This window comes from Lampetra fluviatilis, chromosome 54 (genome assembly GCF_964198595.1).
Source record: "Lampetra fluviatilis chromosome 54, kcLamFluv1.1, whole genome shotgun sequence".
NCBI lineage: Eukaryota > Metazoa > Chordata > Hyperoartia > Petromyzontiformes > Petromyzontidae > Lampetra > Lampetra fluviatilis.
The window spans coordinates 8,964,330-8,986,263 of NC_136328.1; the positions used below are offsets into that span (position 1 = coordinate 8,964,330).

The 21,934-nt window shown below is 56.4% G+C and overlaps 1 protein-coding gene across 2 annotated transcripts; it reads left to right on the forward strand.

Moving 5' to 3' along the window:
• Window positions 1–470: 470 nt before the first annotated feature.
• On the forward strand, window positions 471–21,567 carry MCM4 (minichromosome maintenance complex component 4). 2 transcript variants are annotated; one of them, XM_078879711.1, is made up of 19 exons: window positions 471–525; window positions 1,297–1,411; window positions 2,441–2,662; window positions 4,439–4,584; window positions 4,869–4,964; window positions 5,629–5,727; window positions 6,665–6,760; window positions 7,141–7,279; window positions 7,617–7,837; window positions 8,629–8,749; window positions 9,847–9,989; window positions 10,159–10,275; window positions 11,128–11,230; window positions 12,287–12,549; window positions 13,051–13,178; window positions 14,308–14,515; window positions 15,408–15,636; window positions 16,248–16,381; window positions 19,918–21,567. In XM_078879711.1, the coding sequence occupies exons 2-19, from the start codon at window positions 1,327–1,329 to the stop codon at window positions 20,008–20,010; spliced, it is 2,643 nt and encodes an 880-aa protein (XP_078735837.1). In that variant the 5' UTR covers window positions 471–525; window positions 1,297–1,326; the 3' UTR covers window positions 20,011–21,567. The 2 variants fall into 2 exon arrangements, with proteins under 2 accessions (XP_078735837.1, XP_078735839.1); XM_078879713.1 differs by lacking the exon at window positions 471–525 and adding an exon at window positions 611–659.
• The last annotated feature ends 367 nt before the right edge of the window (window positions 21,568–21,934 follow it).

The window sequence follows — 21,934 nt, forward strand, 5'->3', positions numbered from 1 at the left end:
GGGTTTTTACCGATCCGACCGCTGTTTTGAAAAACCAATGAAGTCTCCACACGCTGCACGCGCCTGATGATTGCTGAGCGCGTCTTTCGATTTGACACTCACGTCAATCGATGTCGAACAAATTATTGCTGATCATGCTGCTGGCAGTGGTGAACACGTACAGCCGGCAACAGCACTGCGGCTGTCGGGTGGCGACGTTTCGCGTCATGGCCCTGCTTCATGGCTCCATCGGATGCCAGCGGAGGGCGGGGCTACCCGCGAAGTGGGCGGAGTCGGTGATTATAATCGAATTTACGGAGTCGGCGACAATCGATTCCTCTGAGTGTTCAGCAGTGGGTTGGTATCGATTCACCCGAGTAAAGTTGTCGATTCCCCCCGCCGCACCGCCTCCTGACAAAACCCTGCCTTGCGATTGGTCAACTGCTTTTTTACCCGCGAAAACTCGTCACGTGGTTACCACTTTTGGCGGGAAAGGCACTCGGAGGCGGCGTGTACAGCAGCGGCATCTCCACCTCCACTCACTCGGTGAGATTTACAAGTGGGGGGCACGGGATTACAGGACCCCCCCTCCTCAACGTATCTGCACCGTTGTGGGGGGGGGGGGGGGGGGGGTGCTCCATCGTGTATCGCGAGGGCACACGGCTCGGCTGGCTGACGAGGTCCGCGCGGGTCCCCGAGAGGGCAGAGAGACGCGAGGCGGGCGGGGGGGGTCGCGTCAAAGCGCTGGGCCCGCCGCTCCCGTTTCGGCTTTGTGAGGAGGGCGGTTGTCCGAAACGTCGTCCGTCATGTGTTTCCGTTCGGGCCGCTGTGTGTGTGTTTGGAGAATGTGTTGAGTCGCGTTGTGTGTGTGCTCGTGCGCCACTGCCAAAGCGTCACCGTACGACAAGTGTGTTTAGTTTTGGCGCGAAAGTCTTTAACAACCTCGAACAGCTGTCACTGTCTTATTTACTACAACAACAACAACAATCGCCATCACCACCGTGGGCTGTGGGGGAGGCTGTGGGGGAGGCTGTGGTTGTGGTGGCGCGCGCCCGCCTGTTGCTGTGCGCGCCCCGCTGCTCACTCGGCAGTCGCTGTCAAGCGAGGCCTCATCCTAGCACCAACACAAGCCTAGCTCACACTAACACACTAACCTAGCTCACACTAACACACCAGCCTAGCTTAGACACTAACACACTAACACTGGCCCCAACACTCACCTAGCTCCGATGTAAACTTGAGCTGTACTCTAACCCGTGCCGCTCCGGTCCCTCTCTGCCCCCTCCTCTCGCCCCCTCCCCCTTTGCCCCTCTCCAGCCCCCCACGACCAGCAGCATCGTCAGGACGATGTCTTCTCCACCCTCCACCCCGCAGGGCAGGCGCGGCAAGCGCGGTCGCGAGGCTGCCGGCGACAGCAGCGTGCCCAGCACACGTACGTGGCTGCTGCCCCACCGCCCCCCTCTGCCACCCCCCGATCCGTCGCTGCCGCTGCCCTCCTCGTGCTGCCACTCGCTTGCATGCTCGCAATGACATCTCCCACCCCCATCGTTGACATCTGCTGCCCTTATAGTGATATCTCTCTTACTGCCCTCGCCACGGTGGCTAGGAGATGTTAACTACCTGGCCCGGTATGCAGGTCGTGGGTTCGATCCCGACCTTGACGCCTGCTGCTGTATATTTGGAGTCTGCGGGGTCTCTCTCTTCCCGTGGCGACGTGGATCCTCCAGGTCCTCCGGGTTTCCCCTCCACTTGATAAGCCACTTCGTTGAGCTATCATTTGTGAAGAAGAGCTACGTCGCTCAGTGGGGCCTTACCTGGCAAAATAAAACGTTTAGTTTAGACATCTCCCTTGTGCCATGGCCTCGTGTGGCTGAGAGACAGAGACTCGGCACCAGGAGGGTATTTCCCACCGAGTAAAGCCGTAGAGCTAAAAAGCTCTTTGTCATGGGCCACTCGGCCTGCAGACGACATCAAAGCGTCCCACAGTTCTAGAGTAAATAAAAAACCAACAAATTTAATAATAATTGCACCTTTTTAACAACATATTTAACTAAGTGATTTTTAATTACACAGTCAGTTTAAGTGAGGACAGAGGTGGCAGAATGGAGATGCCAAAAGACGAAACTTGGGTGCTTCCAAAACTTGGGGGGGGAGCAGCCACATCAATCGCTTCTGATCCAACAGACAACCAGACCACGATAGAGGTTTTTTTAAATTTGGTTTAGATCGCGTAAATATAAATGCGTCGTTAAACCCGCCACCACCACCCGAAACAGCCAGTTAGTAAGGTTTGTCACGTAAACAAAACATGCCAATTGGTTACTGTTTCAGCACACACTGAAGAGTAAACCCACAACATTTACAATCTTGTTTACGTGGCGGTGTGAGCGGTGTGTACGGTGCGTGTGTATGGTGCTTGTGGTGGTGTGTCTGGTATTTACGGTGGTGCGTGTGCGTGCAGCGGGCTCCGTGGGGGGGTCCCCGCCCCCCCTCCAGCGTGCCCGGCTCTTGGCCGCCGACGCCATGGCGTCCCCGGGCTCCGCCGACCTCGTGCCGCTGCCCGCGTCCCCGCTGGTGGTCGGCGCCAGTGTGGGCAGCGTGGACAGCGCCGGCGCCCCGAGCCCCGCACGCACCTCGCTCTTCTCCAGCCCCGCGCCGCCCTCGCGCCAGCCCAGCACCATAGGTACCACCACCACCCCCCAGTCCTCCTCCACCCTCACGCACCCCCACCCTCGCCTCCCCACGCTCACGCACACCGCGGTGCCAGGACGGTGGTGCCGTGGCCTCGCAGCGGCAAGTTCCTGGGTTCGTTTCCCGACTCGGTTGCTGCCTTTTCTCTGTGTGGAGTTTGCCTCCGCATGAACGGAGAACAGTGTGAGTGAGAGTGTGAGAAAGTAAGAAAGTGAGAGGGTAAGAGGGTGAGTATGTGAGAGTGTGAGTGAAAGAGTGTGAGCGTGTGAGAGAGAGTGAGAGAGAGTGAGAGAATGAGCGTGTGAGAGTGTGAGAGTGTGAAAGTGTGAGAGAGTGAGAGGGTGAGAGGGTGAGTATGTGTGAGTGTGAGTGAGAGTGAAAGAGTGTGAGCGTGTGAGAGAGAGTGAGAGAATGAGCGTGTGAGAGTGTGAGAGAGTGAGAGGGTGAGAGGGTGAGAGAGTAAGTATGTGTGAGTGAGAGTGAAAGAGTGTGAGCGTGTGAGAGAGAGTGAGAGAGTGAGGGATTGAGTGAGTGAGAGTGTGAGTGAGTGGAGTCTGTATGTTCTCTCCCTTGTCTGCGTGAGGTTTCCTCCTCCCATAGCTAAACCCACACACACGGCGGAACTGGTATCAGCCAAACAAACAAACAGCCACATCCCAATGCCATAGGCGGTGTTTGACGTCTATATTTGGGGGGGGGGGGCAGGGGTTATCTTTGTCCCCCACATTCGAAATTGTAGGTGCATATTATTTATTTAGTTTACATCTTTATTGTAAACTACTGTCCAGTTTGGGGAGGCCTTGCCCCCCCCCCCACCCCCGTGCCCCCCTTCTCCCAAACTTCGTCCATGCCCAATGCTGTTGAGAAATTCCCCCGCAAATAACTCAATTTGGAATCGCAGCAGAGGCGGCAGTATTATCACCCCCCTTACTGCGGCACCTTGGCAGAACCCTCCTGAAGAAGAGTTGAGACTCGGCGATGCTTTCCTGGGTAAACGAGCAGAATAATAATGATGATTATGATAATACCAAATGCCAGGCTCGAATGGATACCTTTCGATCAGTGATATTCACTGATTTTCAGGTGGGCGGGGGGGTACTTTCGCTGATAAGACATCATCTAGTGTGTGAGGGCCGCCACACGTTTGAAACCATTGGGGGCTTGACAGCAGCACAATGATGATGGGGGTGCATCAGGGGCTGTACTAAAGCCCACCAGGTAGCCGCCAGTGGCCCACGGGCCTTGCAGTGAAGAACACAACTCTTGATCATACCAGATGATGCCAGATGCACACCGGTACCATTGGACACTTGGCAGATGCCACTAGATTGCCATGGGCGTCTGTGAGTGCGTGGGAGACAAAGGCGGCCGGGCATGGTGCTGGCCATCACCCACCCCCTCGTGTGCCATGTCCGCCTTCATAGGTGCTGCTACTCGCTAACAGCACTTGCTCTAACAGTCTGTTAAGGTTACATGGGGGATCTTTGTCTTTGGAGCGGTAGCTACGAGCCTGGCGAACCGAGTTCGGTTGCCGCTCGCAGTCACCAACACCGGTGATGGTTATGTGAACCGGGTCCTGGGCCTTCCCTAGGTGGACGCAACCTTAAAAATTAGCTCCCGGTACGGCGTGTAAATGAACCAAACAGGCCGTGCCGGCGGGGTGGTGCCGGCCACCTCGTGCACGCGCATGCCTTCCCGGCCTTCGTAGGGTGCTACACTTTGCCCTATCAGCTGGCGTGGCCTACCTGGGGCGTCTTTGTCTGTGCAGGAGCGAGCGAGCCGTCTTCCCCGCTGTGCTACGGCACGCCGAGCTCGGGCCGCAGCGGCGCCCGCGGCACCCCCCGGCGCCAGCGCCCCGACCTCGGCTCCGCGCACAAACCCCGGCAGGTGGACCTGGCGGCCGTGGAGCAGTCGGTGAGAGACTCGCCCGCTCACCCGCCCGCTCACCCACGCACGCTACCACCCACCCGTCCACACACCCACCTGTCGACACACCCACCCACCTACCCGTTCACACCCCAACCCACCCACATACCCGCCCACCCACTCACCCACACACCCACCTTCGGTTGGCATGGTTGGTATTGTCGCTGTGGTTGGTACGGTTGGTGTAGTAAGTGCGGTTGGTGCAGTGGCTCTTGGTTGCGGTTGTAATCGCTGTTGCACTCACGGCGGCTGTGGTGGTGGTTGGAGCGCAGGCGGATGACTCGGTGGCGAGCGAGCAGTCGCTGGGACAGAAGCTCGTCATCTGGGGCACGGACGTCAACGTCAACACCTGCAAGGACAAGTTCAAGGTTCGATTCCTGCCTGAGGCTCTAGAGCTGCTTCGTGGAGTTGCCAGCCCCATACGATGTGAACTGTCTTGGTGGGTGAATGAGTGGATAGTTGAGTGGGTAGGTTGCTGGGTGGGTGAGTGGGAGGGTGGGTGGGTGAATGAGAGGCAGGGTGGTCCAATATGCCACAGCCACATTCCGCACCTGTGAACGGGACCTTGTCTCCCAAATCCTCTGATCCCTCCACCGCCTCCCCACCCAGTTCCCCTGCGCCACCCACAAGATCCCTCTCACCGCCTGCTAGATCCTCTATCCACTCACCGCTGCCCCCTTACACGCATTCTCCTACCCATTTTTAATGGTGTACGCGTGCAGCGGTGGCGCAGCGGTTAGCGCGTTGCGCTACGAACCCCGGCGACCCGAGCTGACGGTCACCACCAACACCGGCGGCGATTATCCCAACTGGTCCTGGGCCTCTGTCTAGTTCGAGAACCCGTCTCAAATGAGCGCCCGGTGCAGTGTGTCAAAACGTCGACCCATTGGGGGAGACGGGCGGCCGGGCGCGTCGCTGTGCCGCCCACCAGTGCGTCGTGGGTACGTTGTCCACGTGCGGCACTTGACCCCGCATCCCGCGTGGCCTCCCTGGGGAACCTGTGTCCGTGCGCCTGTGTGTTTGTGCGCTCAGCGCTTCCTGCTGCGCTTCGTGACAAGCGAGGAGCGCGAGGACGAGGACTGCCCCGGGGTCGACCTCGCGGCGCCCCTCTACATGCAGCGCCTCGAGGAGGTGACCGCCCGCTCACTCGCCACTCGCCCACTCGCTTGCTCGCTCACCCACTTTCTCGCTCACTACTCACCCGCCCGTCACTCACCCGCTCACTTACTCACCAGTTCGCTCACTGACCTGCTTGCTCATCCGCTCGTTCGCCGCTCGCTCATCACTCACTCGCTAGCTCACTCTCCCACTCGCTCGCTCACCCACTCGCTCACTCACCCACTCTGACACTCGCCAACTTGCTCTCTCGTCACTTTCTATCTCGTTTGCCACTCACTCGCTCACCCACCCACTCACTCGCTCACCAATTGCCCGCTCGCTCACCCGCTAGCCACTCACCAGTTCACTCGCCACTCGCTCGCCTGCACCACGACGTTGCGTGCGAACCAGTCGCGTCCCTTGCCTCCCTCTCCCGACACAGCCTCGGCAAATGCAGCTCGCTGCTCATCGCTCACTTCCTCTCTATGACACATCATCATCATCATAACTATCACTACCATCACCACCATCATCGTCGTTAGCTACAGCATCATAATTATTATTATCATCATCATCATCACGAACTTCATAATCATTACCACCACCATCATTCACCATCGGGTAACCAAGTCATTATATTGATAACTAAAACTATCAACTATATGTTCATTTTACCAGGTAAGGCCCACTGAGCTGCATCGGTCTTGTTTCCAGAAATTGTACTGCAGCAGCCAAACCCTCTAAACGCGTGGTGATGTCGATTGTCAATGTGGAGGGCAAAAGCCGCAGGAGCTGGAGAAAAATCCACGCGACCACGGGAAGAGAGACATGCAAACTCCAAATATACAGCAGCAGGCATCAGGGTCGAGACGAACCCAAGGCCTCCTTGAAACCAGGCGAGGTAGTTAACATCTCCGAGCCACCATTGCACCCTACGTACATGAATGTGTACCTCACCTCCCCGCCCCAGGTGAGTGTGATCGGGGAGCCTTTCCTGAACGTGAACCTGGAGCACCTGCGGCTCTTCGACGCCGACCTCTACCGCCAGCTCGTCAACTACCCCCAGGTAGCGCCCGTACCATGCGCAGCACGCGGAGCGGTGAAGTATGGTTACGCGCCCGCCCCCTACCCCACGGAGCCGTTTGCTCGCAAACAGACGCTGACACTTGCATAGGGACCGATAGACTCTCTCGCTCGTGCGGAGGCCCACGGACTCGCGCGGAGGCCCATGATTGTGTAATATTAATGCGCAGTCTTTCTGTGTGCAGTGAGTAGGGACGCGGTGTCATTCATTCCGCTTTGTAACACGCACACCGCGCTTGTGGTCGTATCTCAGTGTAAGGGATCAGTGAGATTGTGGCGAGCGAGATTGTGGCGGGCGAGATCGCGGCGAGCGAGATTGAGATTGTGAGGTTGAGGAGCGACTGGTTGTGCTTGCCATGGCAGGAAGTGATCCCAACGCTGGACATGGCGGCCAACGAGCTGTTTGTGGAGCGCCACGCGGACTCCGTGCTGGAGCACCAGCTGCAGGTGCGGCCCTACAACGCCGTGAAGACACGCAACATGCGCAACCTCAACCCCGAGGGTACGACACGCTACATGCTACACATGCTACACACCACACGCATGCTACATGCCACACACACGCTACACACCGCATGCATGGTACAGGCCACACCCGCTACACACCCTACACACTGCACACACAGTACACGCCACATTCGCTACATGCTCACACACGCACGGTGCACACGCACGCTACACACACTACTCGCCGCACACACGCTGCATGCCACACACGCTATTCGCCGCATACGCTACGTACTGCACACGCGCTACACGCTACAAGTTACACACACGGGCTCCACACCACACGCGCTACGCGCTAACACCCGTGTGCGTGCGTGCCCGTGCGTGCGTAGACATCGACCAGCTGATCACCATCTCGGGGATGGTGATCCGCTCGTCGCAGCTCATCCCCGAGATGCAGGAGGCGGTGTTCCGCTGCCACGTGTGCGGCGCCGGCGCCCGCGTCGAGATCGACCGCGGGCGCATCGCCGAGCCGGCGCTCTGCCGCAACTGCAACACCACGCACAGCATGGCGCTCATACACAACCGCTCGCTCTTCTCCGACAAGCAGATGGTGAGGGCCCGCGGGGAGGGAGGGGGGGGTGAGGGCTCGCGGTGAGTGTGCGAATGCGCGAGGGTAGAGGTGTGTGTCTACGTGCGTGTGTGTGTGCGGAGGGGAGCGGTAGTGGCCGCGGTTAGCGCACTGCGCTACGAAGCCGGCGACCCGAGTTCGATTCTCGTTCGCGGCCGACACCAGTGACGATTATCTAAACCGATCATGGATCTCCCCTAGGTTGACTCGGCCTCAAATGAGTACCTGGTGCGGTGTGTAAACATCACCACTAGAGAGACAAAGGCGGCCGGACGTGGTGTTGATCGCCCACCCCCTCGTGTGCCGTGCCCTCGTTCATTGGTGCTACTCGCTAGCAGCACTTGCCCCAACAGTCGCTAAGGCTCCACAGGGATCTTTGTGTGTGTGCTGCCCTCTGGCGGTGAATCGGCACAATCGATTTCCAGTCGGGTCGTTGTCTTTTTAACATAGGCCAAAGGTCACAGGCTATATACATAGGTCAACATCACTAGCATCATCATCACGACCATCATCATCGCTACCATCATTATCGCTATCATTATCACTACCATCGTCACTACCATTGCGAACTCTGTTCATTACGTGCACCTCATCCCCGCTGAGCGACTAACGGCGGCGGTGGTGCTGGTGGTGCTGGGCAACTCGCGCTGCTGGACGTGGTGGTGGTGGTGGTGGTGGACGTGGTGGTGGTGGTGAACTTGGTGGTGAACGTGGTGGTGGACGTGGTGGTGGACGTGGTGAGTGACAAGTGGTGGCGCTGCGTGTGTGCTCAGATCAAGCTGCAGGAGTCCCCGGACGACATGCCGCCCGGGCAGACGCCGCACACCGTGGTGCTGTATTCACACAACGACCTGGTGGACCGGGTGCAGCCCGGGGACCGCGTCAATGTCACTGGTGAGCACGCGCACACACGCACGTGCACATGCACACACGCGCACACGCACGGGGGTGGGCGAGCGAGCGGTTGAGTGGGCAGGTAGGTGAGCACGCATGGGAGTGGGCCGGTGAGCGGGTGAGCACGCACGGGTGGGTGGGCGGGTGGGTGAGCATTTGGGAAAGCAGTTGGATAAGCAGTCGAGCGGGCGGGAAAGTGGGTGAGCACGGCACGTGGGCGAGCGGTTTCCTGACTGGATGAGAGAGTTGGTTAATGCATTTGTAGATGGATAGAAGATCGGGTGGGTGGGTGGATGGATTGACGAGCGAGTAGATGAGAGAGTGGGCGAGTTGATAAACGAGTACCCCGGTGCGGCGTGTGAATGTTGGCATTTGGGGATACAAAGGCGGCCGTGTGCGGTTGGTGCCGACGGCCCGCTCATGGCGGCCTAAATGGAGAGGAGCCTGTTAGACGGCGCTCGCCCCAGTGGGCTGCGTGGGCTGCGTGGGCTGCGTGGGTGACGGGGGCTGCGTGGGTGACCTGGGTGACGAGGGCTGCGTGGGCTGCGTGGGTGACGGGGGCTGTGTGGGTGACGTGGGCTGCGTGGGTGACGAGGGCTGCGTGGGCTGCGTGGGTGACGGGGGCTGTGTGGGTGACGTGGGTGACGTGGGCTGCGTGGGCTGCGTGGGCTGCGTGGGTGACGTGGGTGACGTGGGTGACGTGGGCTGCGTGGGTGATGTGGGCTACGTGGGTGACGTGGGTGACGTGGGTGACGTGGGTGACGTGGGTGACGTGGGCGACGTGGGTGACGTGGGTGACGTGGGTGACGTGGGCTGCGTGGGTGACGTGGGTGACGTGGGCTGCGTGGGTGACGTGGGCTACGTGGGTGACGTGGGTGACGAGGGCTGCTTGGGTGACGTGGGCTGCGTGGGTGACGTGGGTGACGAGGGCTGCGTGGGTGACGTGGGCTGCGTGGGTGACGTGGGCTACATGGGTGACGTGGGTGACGTGGGTGACGCGGGCTGCGTGGGTGACGCGGGCTGCGTGGGTGACGAGGGCTGCGTGGGCTGTGCTGCGCGAGTAACTTGTGGCTGCGTCGCGGTATGCGGGCGAGCAGGCATCTACCGCGCGGTGCCACTGCGTGTTCACCCGCGTGCGGGCAACGTGAAGTCCGTGTACAAGACCCACATCGACGTGGTGAATTTCATCAAGACGGATGCCAAGCGCCTCCGCGGCATCGACGACGAGGAGCAGCACAAGGTGCCGGGCGACCCCCCCCCCCCCCCCCCCCCCACCTCGTTTGCTTGGTTACAACTCGATCCACCTTGTCGCGGTTCAGGGAGATCAAGGCAGGAGTTGGGGAACCCCACGATCGCGGAGACCCCTGAGTTAGTTTTTGTACGACGCTCATCGCCCCCCCCCCCCCCAGGTGTTCTCTGCGGAGCGCGTGGAGGTCCTGAAGGAGCTGGCCTCCAAGCCGGACATCTACGACCGTCTCTCCTCCGCTCTGGCGCCCAGCATCTACGAGAACGACGACATCAAGAAGGTGAGAGGCTCACGGGGTTACGGGGTCACAAGGTCATGGGGTCACAACTAAGTGGGGTTGGAGAGCAAGGGAATTGTGGCTCTTGGGGTCCGATGACAGACGGTTGCGGGTGCACGATCGGACTCCTTTAGTAAAATCGCGTTCATGCGATCTCGGTTGGAGCCATCCATTGTGCCTCCTGATGACAAACTCGCTGAGGCCATCGGCACAGACGCTGCGCCAGCCAAACCGCTGCCCGGGAGCTCAGAACACTTACGGTGACTCGGCTGCTGCTACCAACGATTGCCCAAGCTCTGCGGTCCTCTACGCGTTAAGTTGTTTTCGGCCATCTAATGTTAAATGTTCACACACGTGGGGGGATACCGGAATGCGCGTGGAAAATACACGCGCTGTGAGGAGGTTTGTTGGGGTGGGCAACACACTTATCTCATGCAGATGGAACAGATGGGGATTAGTCCATATTTTGCTGTACTGCCCACCCACGGGTAGAAGTGAGTTTATAATTACGATGCCTTCATCCAATCAGGGAGTGGATTATACGTGAACAGGTGACATGATTGATGACGTCGAAGATGTTGTTGATGACGACATCTATGACATTGATGTCGATGATGACGATGACAATGTTGATGATGTTGATGACGCGTGATGTTGACGATGTCGATGATGTCGTTAATGATGATGACGATGTTGATAATGGTGACTTCGATGATGATGTGGATGACGATGTGGATGACGATGTGGATCACGACGTGGATGATGACGATGTGGATCACGATGTGGGATGGTGACGATGTGGGATGGTGACGATGTGGATGGTGATGATGTGGGATGGTGATGATGTGGCCGTAGGGGATCCTGCTGCAGCTGTTTGGCGGCACCCGTAAAGACTTCAGTGGAACCGGCCGCGGGAATTTCCGCGCGGAGATCAACATCCTCCTGTGCGGAGACCCGGGTGAGCGGGCGACACGCTTGTACACAACACACAAAGGGCCTCCGTGTAGCCCACGCGGCCCATACAACAACAACAACAGCCGCCGTTCGCCACCAAGTGGCGGTGACGGCGCCTGTGCCAGGCCAGGTGCACTGAGGCCACGTGAAGTGTCAAAGGCTCCACCGCTGCCATGGGTTTATTGACTGAGTTGACTGGTAGATGCACCACATTTGGCCCCCTACTGTGCCAACTTGCTGTGTTTTGGTCACCCCACAATGTGCACACGCTCACGAGACAAAGGTCCACCGTATAGCCTTAACAGACCTTTTGATGCAAGTGCTGTTAGCGAGTAGCACCTATGAAGGCCGGCACGCCTTTGTCTCCCCAGTGGTGATATTTACACATTGCACCAGGTACTCATTTGAGGCCGAGTCAACCTAGGGGAGGCCCATGACCGGTTCAGATAATCGTCACTGGTGTTGGTCGTGAACGGGAATCGACCATGTGTCGCCGGGTTCGTAGCGCTGTGTGCTAATCGCTATGTTACCAAAGACTTAGATCCCCTCCATATAGAACAGACTGTTGCAACACAAGTGGTCTTCATAAGGCTGAGAGAAAAGAGGGCAAGCCTCCAAATGCAACTGCTTATATAAGGGGTTCCAAAGTGAGTGGGCGGTGGACGAGAGTTGGGGGGAGGAGAACTTGTGCAGCGTACACAGCATGGGCGGGGCAGCCAGTCAGACAATGGGGGGGTAGGAAGGGGGTAGAGATAGGGGGAGAGAGAGGGGGGGTAGAGATCGAAACGTTGTGGGATTTTTGCTTTTATTTTTTATTTTAATTGTATTTTATTATTTTTATTTTCTATCTACGTCACTTTACCGAAAGAACCAAGAATATGAATTCCTGCAGTCACGAAAGTTTTAAGTCAACACTGTTGCCTGAACAGACTTTTGGGGTTAGGTGCTGTTAACGAGCACACTGACACACACACACACGGGTGTGTGTGAGAAATCCTCGTGGCAGCACCATCACGGTGTCTCTCCCCCCCCCCCTCACCGCCCCCTCTCCACACGCAAGGCACCAGCAAGTCTCAGCTGCTGCAGTACGTGCACGGGCTGGTGCCGCGGGGCCAGTACACGAGCGGCAAGGGCTCGAGCGCCGTGGGGCTCACGGCGTACGTCACGCGCGACCCCGAGACGCGCCAGACGGTGCTCCAGACGGGCGCCCTCGTGCTCAGCGACAACGGCGTCTGCTGCATCGACGAGTTCGACAAGATGAACGACAGCACGCGCTCCGTGCTGCACGAGGTCATGGAGCAGCAGACACTCTCCATCGCCAAGGTGAGGGGGGGCTGCAGCACCACCAGACGCTCCTCCGTGTGAACGCGAGCGGTGCGCTGCGCCGTGTCGACAAGAGACACCGGTTGGATCGTGCGTAGGGCTTGCCACCGTTGTCGAGTTTCCTCTGACAGGAGATGTGGTGGCGTACCGTAGGAGTTGCGTGCCAGGGGAGCAGCGATTCGCGCGCTGCGCTTCGAACCCGAGGGCCCAGGGGTTGATTCCCGCTCGCGGCCACCAACATCAGTGACGATTATTTGAACCGGTCCTGGGCCTTTCCGAGACCGACTCAAATGAGTACCCGGCGCGGTGTGTAAACATCGGCACAGGGGAGACGAAGGCTGCCAGGGTGCGGTGCTGGCCCCCACCCCCATTGTGTGCCGTGCCGGCCTTCATCCGGCACTGCTACTCGCTATCACGGCGCTCGCCCCAACTGCCGCGCGGACCGAACGGAGCGGTGAGGGGGGGTTGACCCTTTTACTTTGTCTCCGCGCGCGGCCGCAGGCGGGCATCATCTGCCAGCTGAACGCCCGCACCTCCATCCTGGCGGCCGCCAACCCCGTGGAGTCACAGTGGAACCACAAGAAGACGACGATCGAGAACATCCAGCTGCCTCACACGCTGCTCTCGCGGTGAGGACCGGAGCGGGGCAGGGGGGGTGGGGGTGGCACGGGTGGTCCTCTCCCCCGGATACCCCCTGACGCACGGAGAGTCGACGTTCCGTCGCACGTCGACATTTGAGCCGATGCGCTCGGTCCTCAGAGCTGTGGAGGGGGTTGCCGGTGTTAAGTCGTGGGGTTCCATCCCGAACCTGACGCCTGTTGTCAATGTGTCGTTTGCGTGTCATTCTCCCCGTGGTCGCGTGGATTTTTCTCTGGGTCCCCTCCCGAGTTTTTCCCTTTCACACTTAGAATCGACGCCACGTGTTTATAGTTTTTGGCCGCTGCTATAAATTTCCACGTTGTAAGCCACTTTGTTGAACTATCATTTCTCCAGGTCGCGTCTGAAGAGCTATACAGCTCAGTGGGCCGAACTGGATAAAATAAAAAAAAATTGTTTAGTGCAAGTGGTGAGGAGGTGGCAGAGCGGTGAGTGCGTGCCACAATGTGAACCCGGCGACCCGAGTTCAACTCCTGATAGCTCTGTGAATCTAAACATTTTAAATTTGACCAGGTAAGGCTCACTGAGCTATACAGTTCTTTTTTTTTCAGAAGTGACCTGGCCGCAAATGATAGTTTTATCGAGGTGGCTTACAGTGTGTGAATTTATAGCAGACGCAAATACTCTAAACGTGCTTTGAGTCTAAATGTGGAGGGAAAAACTGGAGGACCCGGAGAAAAATCTACGCGACCACGGGAAATAATTTAGAGCAGGCGTCACGGTCGGGATCAAACCCACGACCTCCTGCATGTCAGGTGAGGTAGTTAACATCTAGCCACCGTGGCACACAAAACTGTTGGTTTCATTGGGCTGACGAAGAGCAACTTCTGGAGACTCGGTTCTCACTGATTTGGCTGCTCAGTTGCTTTGTCTGAGAGTTGGTGGATTGCAGATACTCGCTCACTCACTCAGCCACCCACCCACTCACCTACCAACCCCCATGCTCATCTACTCACCCACAATTGTAAATGTGTAGAAAGAGTTGAGTAACCTTTTTCTCCCTCCCTCGCTCCTGTTGGCCTCCGTTCCCCTGCCGGTCTCCGTCTCTCCCTCTCTCTCCCCTGTGTGTCTATCCCCCCCCCCCCCGTGTGCATGCTGCAGGTTTGACCTCATCTTCCTCATCCTGGACCCGCAGGACGAGGCGTTTGACCGCCGCCTGGCGCACCACCTCGTCTCGCTCTACTTCCAGTCTCAGGAGGAGGTGGACGAGGAGTTCCTGGACATGGCGGTGCTGCGTGACTACATCGCCTACTCGCGCCTCTACGTGCACCCCACACTCAGCGAGGAGGCCGGCCAGACGCTCATCCAGGTGAGGCACAGACCCCACCCCCCCCTCCGACCCCCTCCCCCCGCTGGACAAAAGACGGTCTCCATATCATGCGGCGCTTTTGGACGTGCTTGTGCGGCCGTCTGGAACGCTCTTTCCTTCCGATATTAGGAAGCTACTGGGAGCTATGCACTTTTAAATCATCGTCACTCTAGATTGACAAACTCGTTTAATTAGAACTGCTTTTTGTGTTTAGTTTGTTGTCCTTCCCCTAGGGGGCGCCTCCGATTAGCGCAGTTGGCTACGTACGGTGCGAAAGATGATGCCGACTACGATGATGATGACGATAGCGACGATGATAACGATGACGACGATAACGGCACTGACGGTGACGACAGTGACAATGAAGATGGACGTGTTCCGGACGGACTGGGGCTGCCACGGAGAAACGACGCTCGGCAGTGGCCTTGGTCATTGTCCAGGGTCTAGAGAGGAGGAGGGGGAAGTCGTCACTGCCGGTACTGCCACTGCAGACAGATCCACTACGAGCCACAGTGCAGGGTGACAGCAGCGAGAAGAGAGATGTGCGTACGCGCGTTTTAACTTCTTTCGCACCGTATGTAGCCAACCGCGCTAATCGGAGGTGCGGGACGGGGTATACGGGGGGGGTGGCTGAGAGTCCGAGGTGCGGTGGTTCGTGGTGGTGGTTGGGGGTGATGCTGGTGGTGGTGGTGGTTGGTGGTTGGTGGTGGTGATGGTGGTGCAGGCTGCAGCAGGCGACCTTGTAGCTGAACCTGCTGCCCAAAGGACTAACGGTGGAGGGAGAGAGACGGGGAGAGCGCGCCGGCACGGCTCGCATGTGCCAGTGAAAGCAAGGCGTTGATGACCATGTCCCTCCCCTCTTGTCTCAACCCCCCTCCCCCACCCCCCATAGGCCTACGTGGACATGCGCAAGGTGGGCAGCGGCCACGGCTCCGTGTCGGCCTACCCACGTCAGCTGGAGAGCCTGATTCGCCTGGCCGAGGCCCACGCCAAGGTGCGGTTGTCCCCGCGCGTCGAGATGATCGACGTGGAGGAGGCCAAGAGGCTGCACCGGGAGGCCCTGAAGCAGGCCGCGACGGACCCACGAACCGGCATCGTAGACATCTCCATCTTCACCACGGGTACGGGGGGACGGCGATGCCATCGTCATCATCGCCACCGTCATCTTACATCCTTGCCACGGTTACGGAGACTTCTCCATCATCATCATCACCGCCACCATCATCACCACAATCTCCATCTTCGCCACGGAGGACGTCGCCGCCATCGTCAACATCATCATCACCATCATTACCATCATCACCATCATCACCACCAACATCACCACCATCACCATCCTCACCATGGGTACGGAAACATCGCCATCACCACCATCACTACCATCACCACAATCTCCATCTTCGCCACGGAGGACGTCGCCGCCATCGTCAACATCATCATCACCATCATTACCATCATCACCACCAACATCACCACCATCACCATCCTCACCATGGGTACGGAAACATCGCCATCACCACCATCACTACCATCACCACAATCACCTATCATCCCGATGGGTATGTGAACATCATCACCATCACCACCTCCATCATCACAATTGCAACCATCCTCACTACCATCACCACGGGTATGTGGCCATCGGCATTGTCACAATTGCCACGTGTGTGTGGTTATTGTTGTGCTTGTGTGTTTATTGTGTGTGTGTGTGTGCGGTGCTGTGTTGGTGTAGGGATGAGCGCCACCGCCCGCAAGCGCCGCGAGGAGCTGGTCCAGGCCCTCAAGAAGCTGATCCAGGCCAAGGGCCGGGGCCCGGCTCTCAAGTACCAGGGCCTACTCGATGAACTCCGCACGCAGTCCGACATGGTGCGGGCAGCTCGCTCAACACTCGCTCACTCCGCTACTCAAACACACGCTCGCTTCGCTACTCAAACACTCGCTCACTCCGCTACTCAAACACTCGCTCACTCTGATACTCAAACACTCGCTCACTGTCATACTCAAACACTCGCTCACTTCCGCTACTCAAACACTCGCTCACTCTGTTACTCAAACACTCGCTCACTCCGCTACTCAAACACTCGCTCACTCCGCTACACAAACACTCGCTCACTCTGTTACTCAAACACTCGCTCACTCCGCTACACAAACACTCGCTCACTCCGCTACTCAAACATTCGCTCACTTCGCTACACAAACACTCGCTCACTCCGCTACTCAAACACTCGCTCACTCCGCTACACAAACACTCGCTCACTCTGTTACACAAACACTCGCTCACTCCGCTACTCAAACATTCGCTCACTTCGCTACACAAACACTCGCTCACTCTGTTACTCAAACACTCACTCACTCCGCTACTTAAACACTCGCTCACTCTGCTACTAAAACACTCGCTCGCTCTGCTACTAAAACACTCGCTCACTCTGCTACTCAAACACTCGCTCACTCCGCTACTCAAACACTCACTCACTCTGCTACACAAACACTCGCTCACTCTGCTACTCAAACACTCGCTCACTCCGCTACTCAAACACTCGCTCACTTCGCTACGCAAACACTCGCTCACTCTGCTACTCAAACACTCGCTCACTCCGCTACTCAAACACTCGCTCACTCTGCTGCTCAAACACTTGCTCACTCTGCTTCTCAAACACTCGCTCACTCTGCTACTCAAACACTCGCTCACTCTGCTTCTCAAACACTCGCTCACTCCGCTACTCAAACACTCGCTCACTCTGCTGCTCAAACACTTGCTCACTCTGCTTCTCAAACACTCGCTCACTCTGCTACTCAAACACTCGCTCACTCTGCTTCTCAAACACTCGCTCACTCTGCTACACAAACACTCGCTCACTCTGCTACACAAACACTTGCTCACTCTGCTACTCAAACACTCGCTCACTCTGCTACACAAACACTCGCTCACTCTGCTTCTCAAACACTCGCTCACTCTGCTACATAAACACTCGCTCACTCTGCTACTCAAACACTCGCTCATTCCGCTACTCAAACACTCGCTCACTCCGCCACACAAACACTCGCTCACTCTGCTACTCAAACACTCGCTCACTCCGCTACTCAAACACTCGCTCACTCTGCTACTCAAACACTCGCTCACTCCGCTACTCAAACACTCGCTCACTCTGCTACTCAAACACTCATTCACTCCGCTACACAAACACTCGCTCACTCTGCTACTCAAACACTCGCTCACTCTGCTTCTCAAACACTCGCTCACTCTGCTACTCAAACACTCGCTCACTCTGCTTCTCAAACACTCGCTCACTCTGCTACACAAACACTCGCTCACTCTGCTACACAAACACTTGCTCACTCTGCTACTCAAACACTCGCTCACTCTGCTACTCAAACACTCGCTCACTCTGCTACTCAAACACTCGTTCATTCTGCTTCTCAAACACTCGCTCACTCTGCTTCTCAAACACTCGCTCACTCTGCTACTTAAACACTCGCTCACTCTGCTACTCAAACACTCGTTCATTCTGCTTCTCAAACACTCGCTCACTCTGCTGCTCAAACACTCGTTCATTCTGCTTCTCAAACACTCACTCACTCTGCTACTCAAACACTCACTCACTCTGCTACTCAAACACTCGCTCACTCTGCTACTCAAACACTCGCTCACTCTGCTACTCAAACACTCGCTCATTCCGCTACTCAAACACTCGCTCACTCGTCACACAAACACTCGCTCACTCTGCTACTCAAACACTCGCTCACTCTGCTACTCAAACACTCGCTCACTCCGCTACTCAAACACTCGCTCACTCTGCTACTCAAACACTCGCTCACTCTGCTACTCAAACACTCGCTCACTCTGCTACTCAAACACTCGCTCACTCTGCTACTCAAACACTCGCTCACTCTGCTACTCAAACACTCGCTCACTCTGCTTCTCAAACACTCGCTCACTCTGCTACATAAACACTCGCTCACTCTGCTACTCAAACACTCGCTCATTCCGCTACTCAAACACTCGCTCACTCTGCTACTCAAACACTCGCTCACTCCGCCACACAAACACTCGCTCACTCTGCTACTCAAACACTCGCTCACTCCGCTACTCAAACACTCGCTCACTCTGCTACTCAAACACTCGCTCACTCTGCTACTCAAACACTCGCTCACTCTGCTACTCAAACACTCGCTCACTCTGCTACTCAAACACTCGCTCACTCTGCTACTCAAACACTCGCTCACTCTGCTACTCAAACACTCGCTCACTCTGCTACTCAAACACTCGCTCACTCTGCTACTCAAACACTCGCTCACTCTGCTACTCAAACACTCGCTCACTCTGCTACTCAAACACTCGCTCACTCTGCTTCTCAAACACTCATTCACTCTGCTACTCAAACACTCGCTCACTCCGCTACTCAAACACTCGCTCACACTGATTCTCAAACACTCGCTCACTCCGCCACACAAACACTCGCTCACTCTGCTACTCAAACACTCGCTCACTCTGCTACTCAAACACTCGCTCACTCTGCTACTCAAACACTCGCTCACTCTGCTACTCAAACACTCGCTCACTCCGCTACTCAAACACTCGCTCACTCTGCTACTCAAACACTCGCTCACTCTGCTACACAAACACTCGCTCACTCTGATACTCAAACACTCGCTCACTTCGTTATTCAAACACTCGCCCACTCTGCTACTCAAACACTCACTCACTCTGCTTCTCAAACACTCGCTCACTCTGCTACACAAACACTCGCTCACTCTGATACTCAAACACTCGCTCACTTCGTTATTCAAACACTCGCCCACTCTGCTACTCAAACACTCACTCACTCTGCTTCTCAAACACTCGCTCACTCTGCTACTCAAACACTCGCTCACTCTACTCCTCAAACACTCGCTTGTTTTGCTACTCAAACACTCGCTCACTCTGCTACTCAAACACTCGCTTGCTCTACTACTCAAGCACTCATTCCGCCAGTTGGCCATTCAAATACTTGCTTGCTCAACCACTCGTGCACTCACCAGACCAATATGACACTCGCTCATTCGACCAGCTGCTCGCTTACTCGCTCGCTCGAAAATGCGTGCGTGTGTTTATGTATGGGGAGCGGTAGCACAACGGTTAGCATGCTGTGATACCAACCTGGCGACCCGAGTTCGATTCCCACTCACGACCAACATCCGGTTCAGGGCCTCCCCTAGGTCGAATCAGCCTCCAATGAGTACCTGGTGCGGTGTGTAATAATCGCTGCCATGGAAACAAAGGCGGCAGGGCGTGGTGCTGGCCACCCACCCCCTCATGTGCCGTGCCAGCCTTCACAGGCGCTCGCGAACAGCACTTGCCCCAACAGTCTGTCAAGGCTAGATGGGGGATCTTTATCTGTGTGTGTGTGCGTGTGCTTGTGCAGGCCGTGACGAAGGAGCTGTTTGATGAGACGCTTCGGGCTCTGGCTGACGAGGACTTCCTCACCGTCACCGGCAAGACCGTCCGTCTGCTCTAATTGCCTCCCTCCCTCTCTCCATCCATCCCTCAATGCCTCCTCCTATCCTTCCCTCCCTCTGGGCCTCCATCCATCCCTCTTTCCCACCATGACTCTCTCACTCTCCACATCCCTCCATCTCTCCCTGCATCTCTCCCTGCATCTCTCCCTGCATCTCTCCCTGCATCTCTTCCTGCATCTCTCCCTCCATCTACGCTCCATGCCTCCCTCCGTCCCGGTTTGCATGCGACGCCTCCGTCACTGTCTGGTAGGCAGTGTCCAGTTACCAGGGAACCAGCCCAGTTCCGTTCCATGGTCACCAGCACCGGACCCAGTCCTCCCGCACGCTGTGACACACGAGGCTCCATTACCTTTCACTTCCCTCCCTTGCCCCCTCAGGGCAGCAGCAGAGCGGCCGTGAATACAATAAATAGAAGCGTTTAACGCTGTCGTCCCTTGGCTTCCGCTGTCCCGAGGCGAACTCGGATTTTGTCATTTTCCACCCTCTGTGTTTTTCCGGTGAAAATGCGTTTCCCACAAGTTTGGACCGTGTGCGAGCGGAGCTGCTGAGCCCGCAACCCCCCTCTCATTTCTGTTTCCGCGTTGACCCCCCCCTTGTTAAAGTCAACAGCTTGTGGCGGTTCATACATGGTTTGTTGGATGGGATCGTGTGGGCATGATGTCTCGTGTTTCACTCGAACCCTCCACCACCCGACATCGCCAATCGAGTCAAGCAATAGTGGCGAGATGTTATCTCCCTCGCCTGTTGTGCAGGAGGTCGTGGGTTCGACCCTGACACCTGTATATTTGGAGTTTGCATGTCTCTCCCCGTGGTCGCGTGGATTTTCCTCCGGGTCCTCCGGTTTTACCTTCCACGTTTAGAATCAACATCACATGTTTAGAGTGTTTGGCTCCTAAAAATTTCCACGCGACAAGCCACTTGGTTGAGCCGTCATTTGTGGCCAGGTCGCTTCTGAAAAAGGGCTACACAGCTCAGTGGGCCTTATCTGGTCAAATAAAATGTTTAGTTGAGTAAGTTGTGGTTGTCGTTAGACATTGACATTATACCTACACAATCTAATCCAAAAGACATTTATTATGAATCGTGATGTTGGTAGACTGTTTTAAGTGTGAGTTCGTGGGAAGTGGTGAGGTGTTAGTCGTGAGGTAAATAATGAGGCGTTATTGGTAAACAATGAGGCAAGAGGTAAGAAGTGAGGTGTTAGTTGTCGGGAGGTGTGTTAGTGGTAAATGATGCAGTGTGAGGTAAATTTTCACGAGTTAGTAATTTTTGTAGTAAATGATGAGGTGTGTGAGGTAAATGTTGATGCGTTAGTATTTTTCGTGGTAAATGATGAGGGGCGTGAGGTAAATCGTGGTGTGTGTGAGGTAAAAGTTGATGCGTTTAGTATTGAATCGTGGCGTTAGGTGATCGTTGTGACGTCATGTGTCGTTACTCTGAGCCCTGCCTCGGTGTGGCCGACAGCCAGCAGCAGCAGCACTGCCAGTGTGTAACGCGCGCTCCACCAAGCCTCGAGTTTCCCTTCTTCATGGCTGTGGTTTATCGCACGCGTGTGTAAACGTAATAAAGATAACAAAGTTTGTCGCAGTGTTTGTTCGTGACAAGTTTGTTTTTGTTTGTGCTACAGTCTTGACAATTCGGCTCCCACACTCTCCCCCCACCCCACGCACGAGGGATGCCCGATAGCCGTGGGGGGGGGGGGGGTATTTGACCATACTTCACCACGCCGGTCATTGCGTGGCGAACGTGTATACTGCAGCACATGCAGACAATTTTGTAAATCCACTGCTGGATGTATGAGGGCCTCGTGCATAGGAAGATGGTCATCTATATATAGGTGATATTTGACCATACTTCACCACCCTGGAGGAATGCAGGGCGATCTGTTCCTGTGCTTGACCACGGCGTGGCCTATAGCACCTG

Bases quoted from the DNA above. Each gene is read 5' to 3' on its own strand.
- MCM4 (XM_078879711.1), top strand. From the start codon at position 1,327: ATGTCTTCTCCACCCTCCACCCCGCAGGGCAGGCGCGGCAAGCGCGGT. The intron at 4,965-5,628 runs GTTCGATTCCTG...TTGTGCGCTCAG, and splicing joins CCTGCAAGGACAAGTTCAAG to CGCTTCCTGCTGCGCTTCGT. The intron at 15,637-16,247 runs GTACGGGGGGAC...GTGTTGGTGTAG, and splicing joins CATCTCCATCTTCACCACGG to GGATGAGCGCCACCGCCCGC.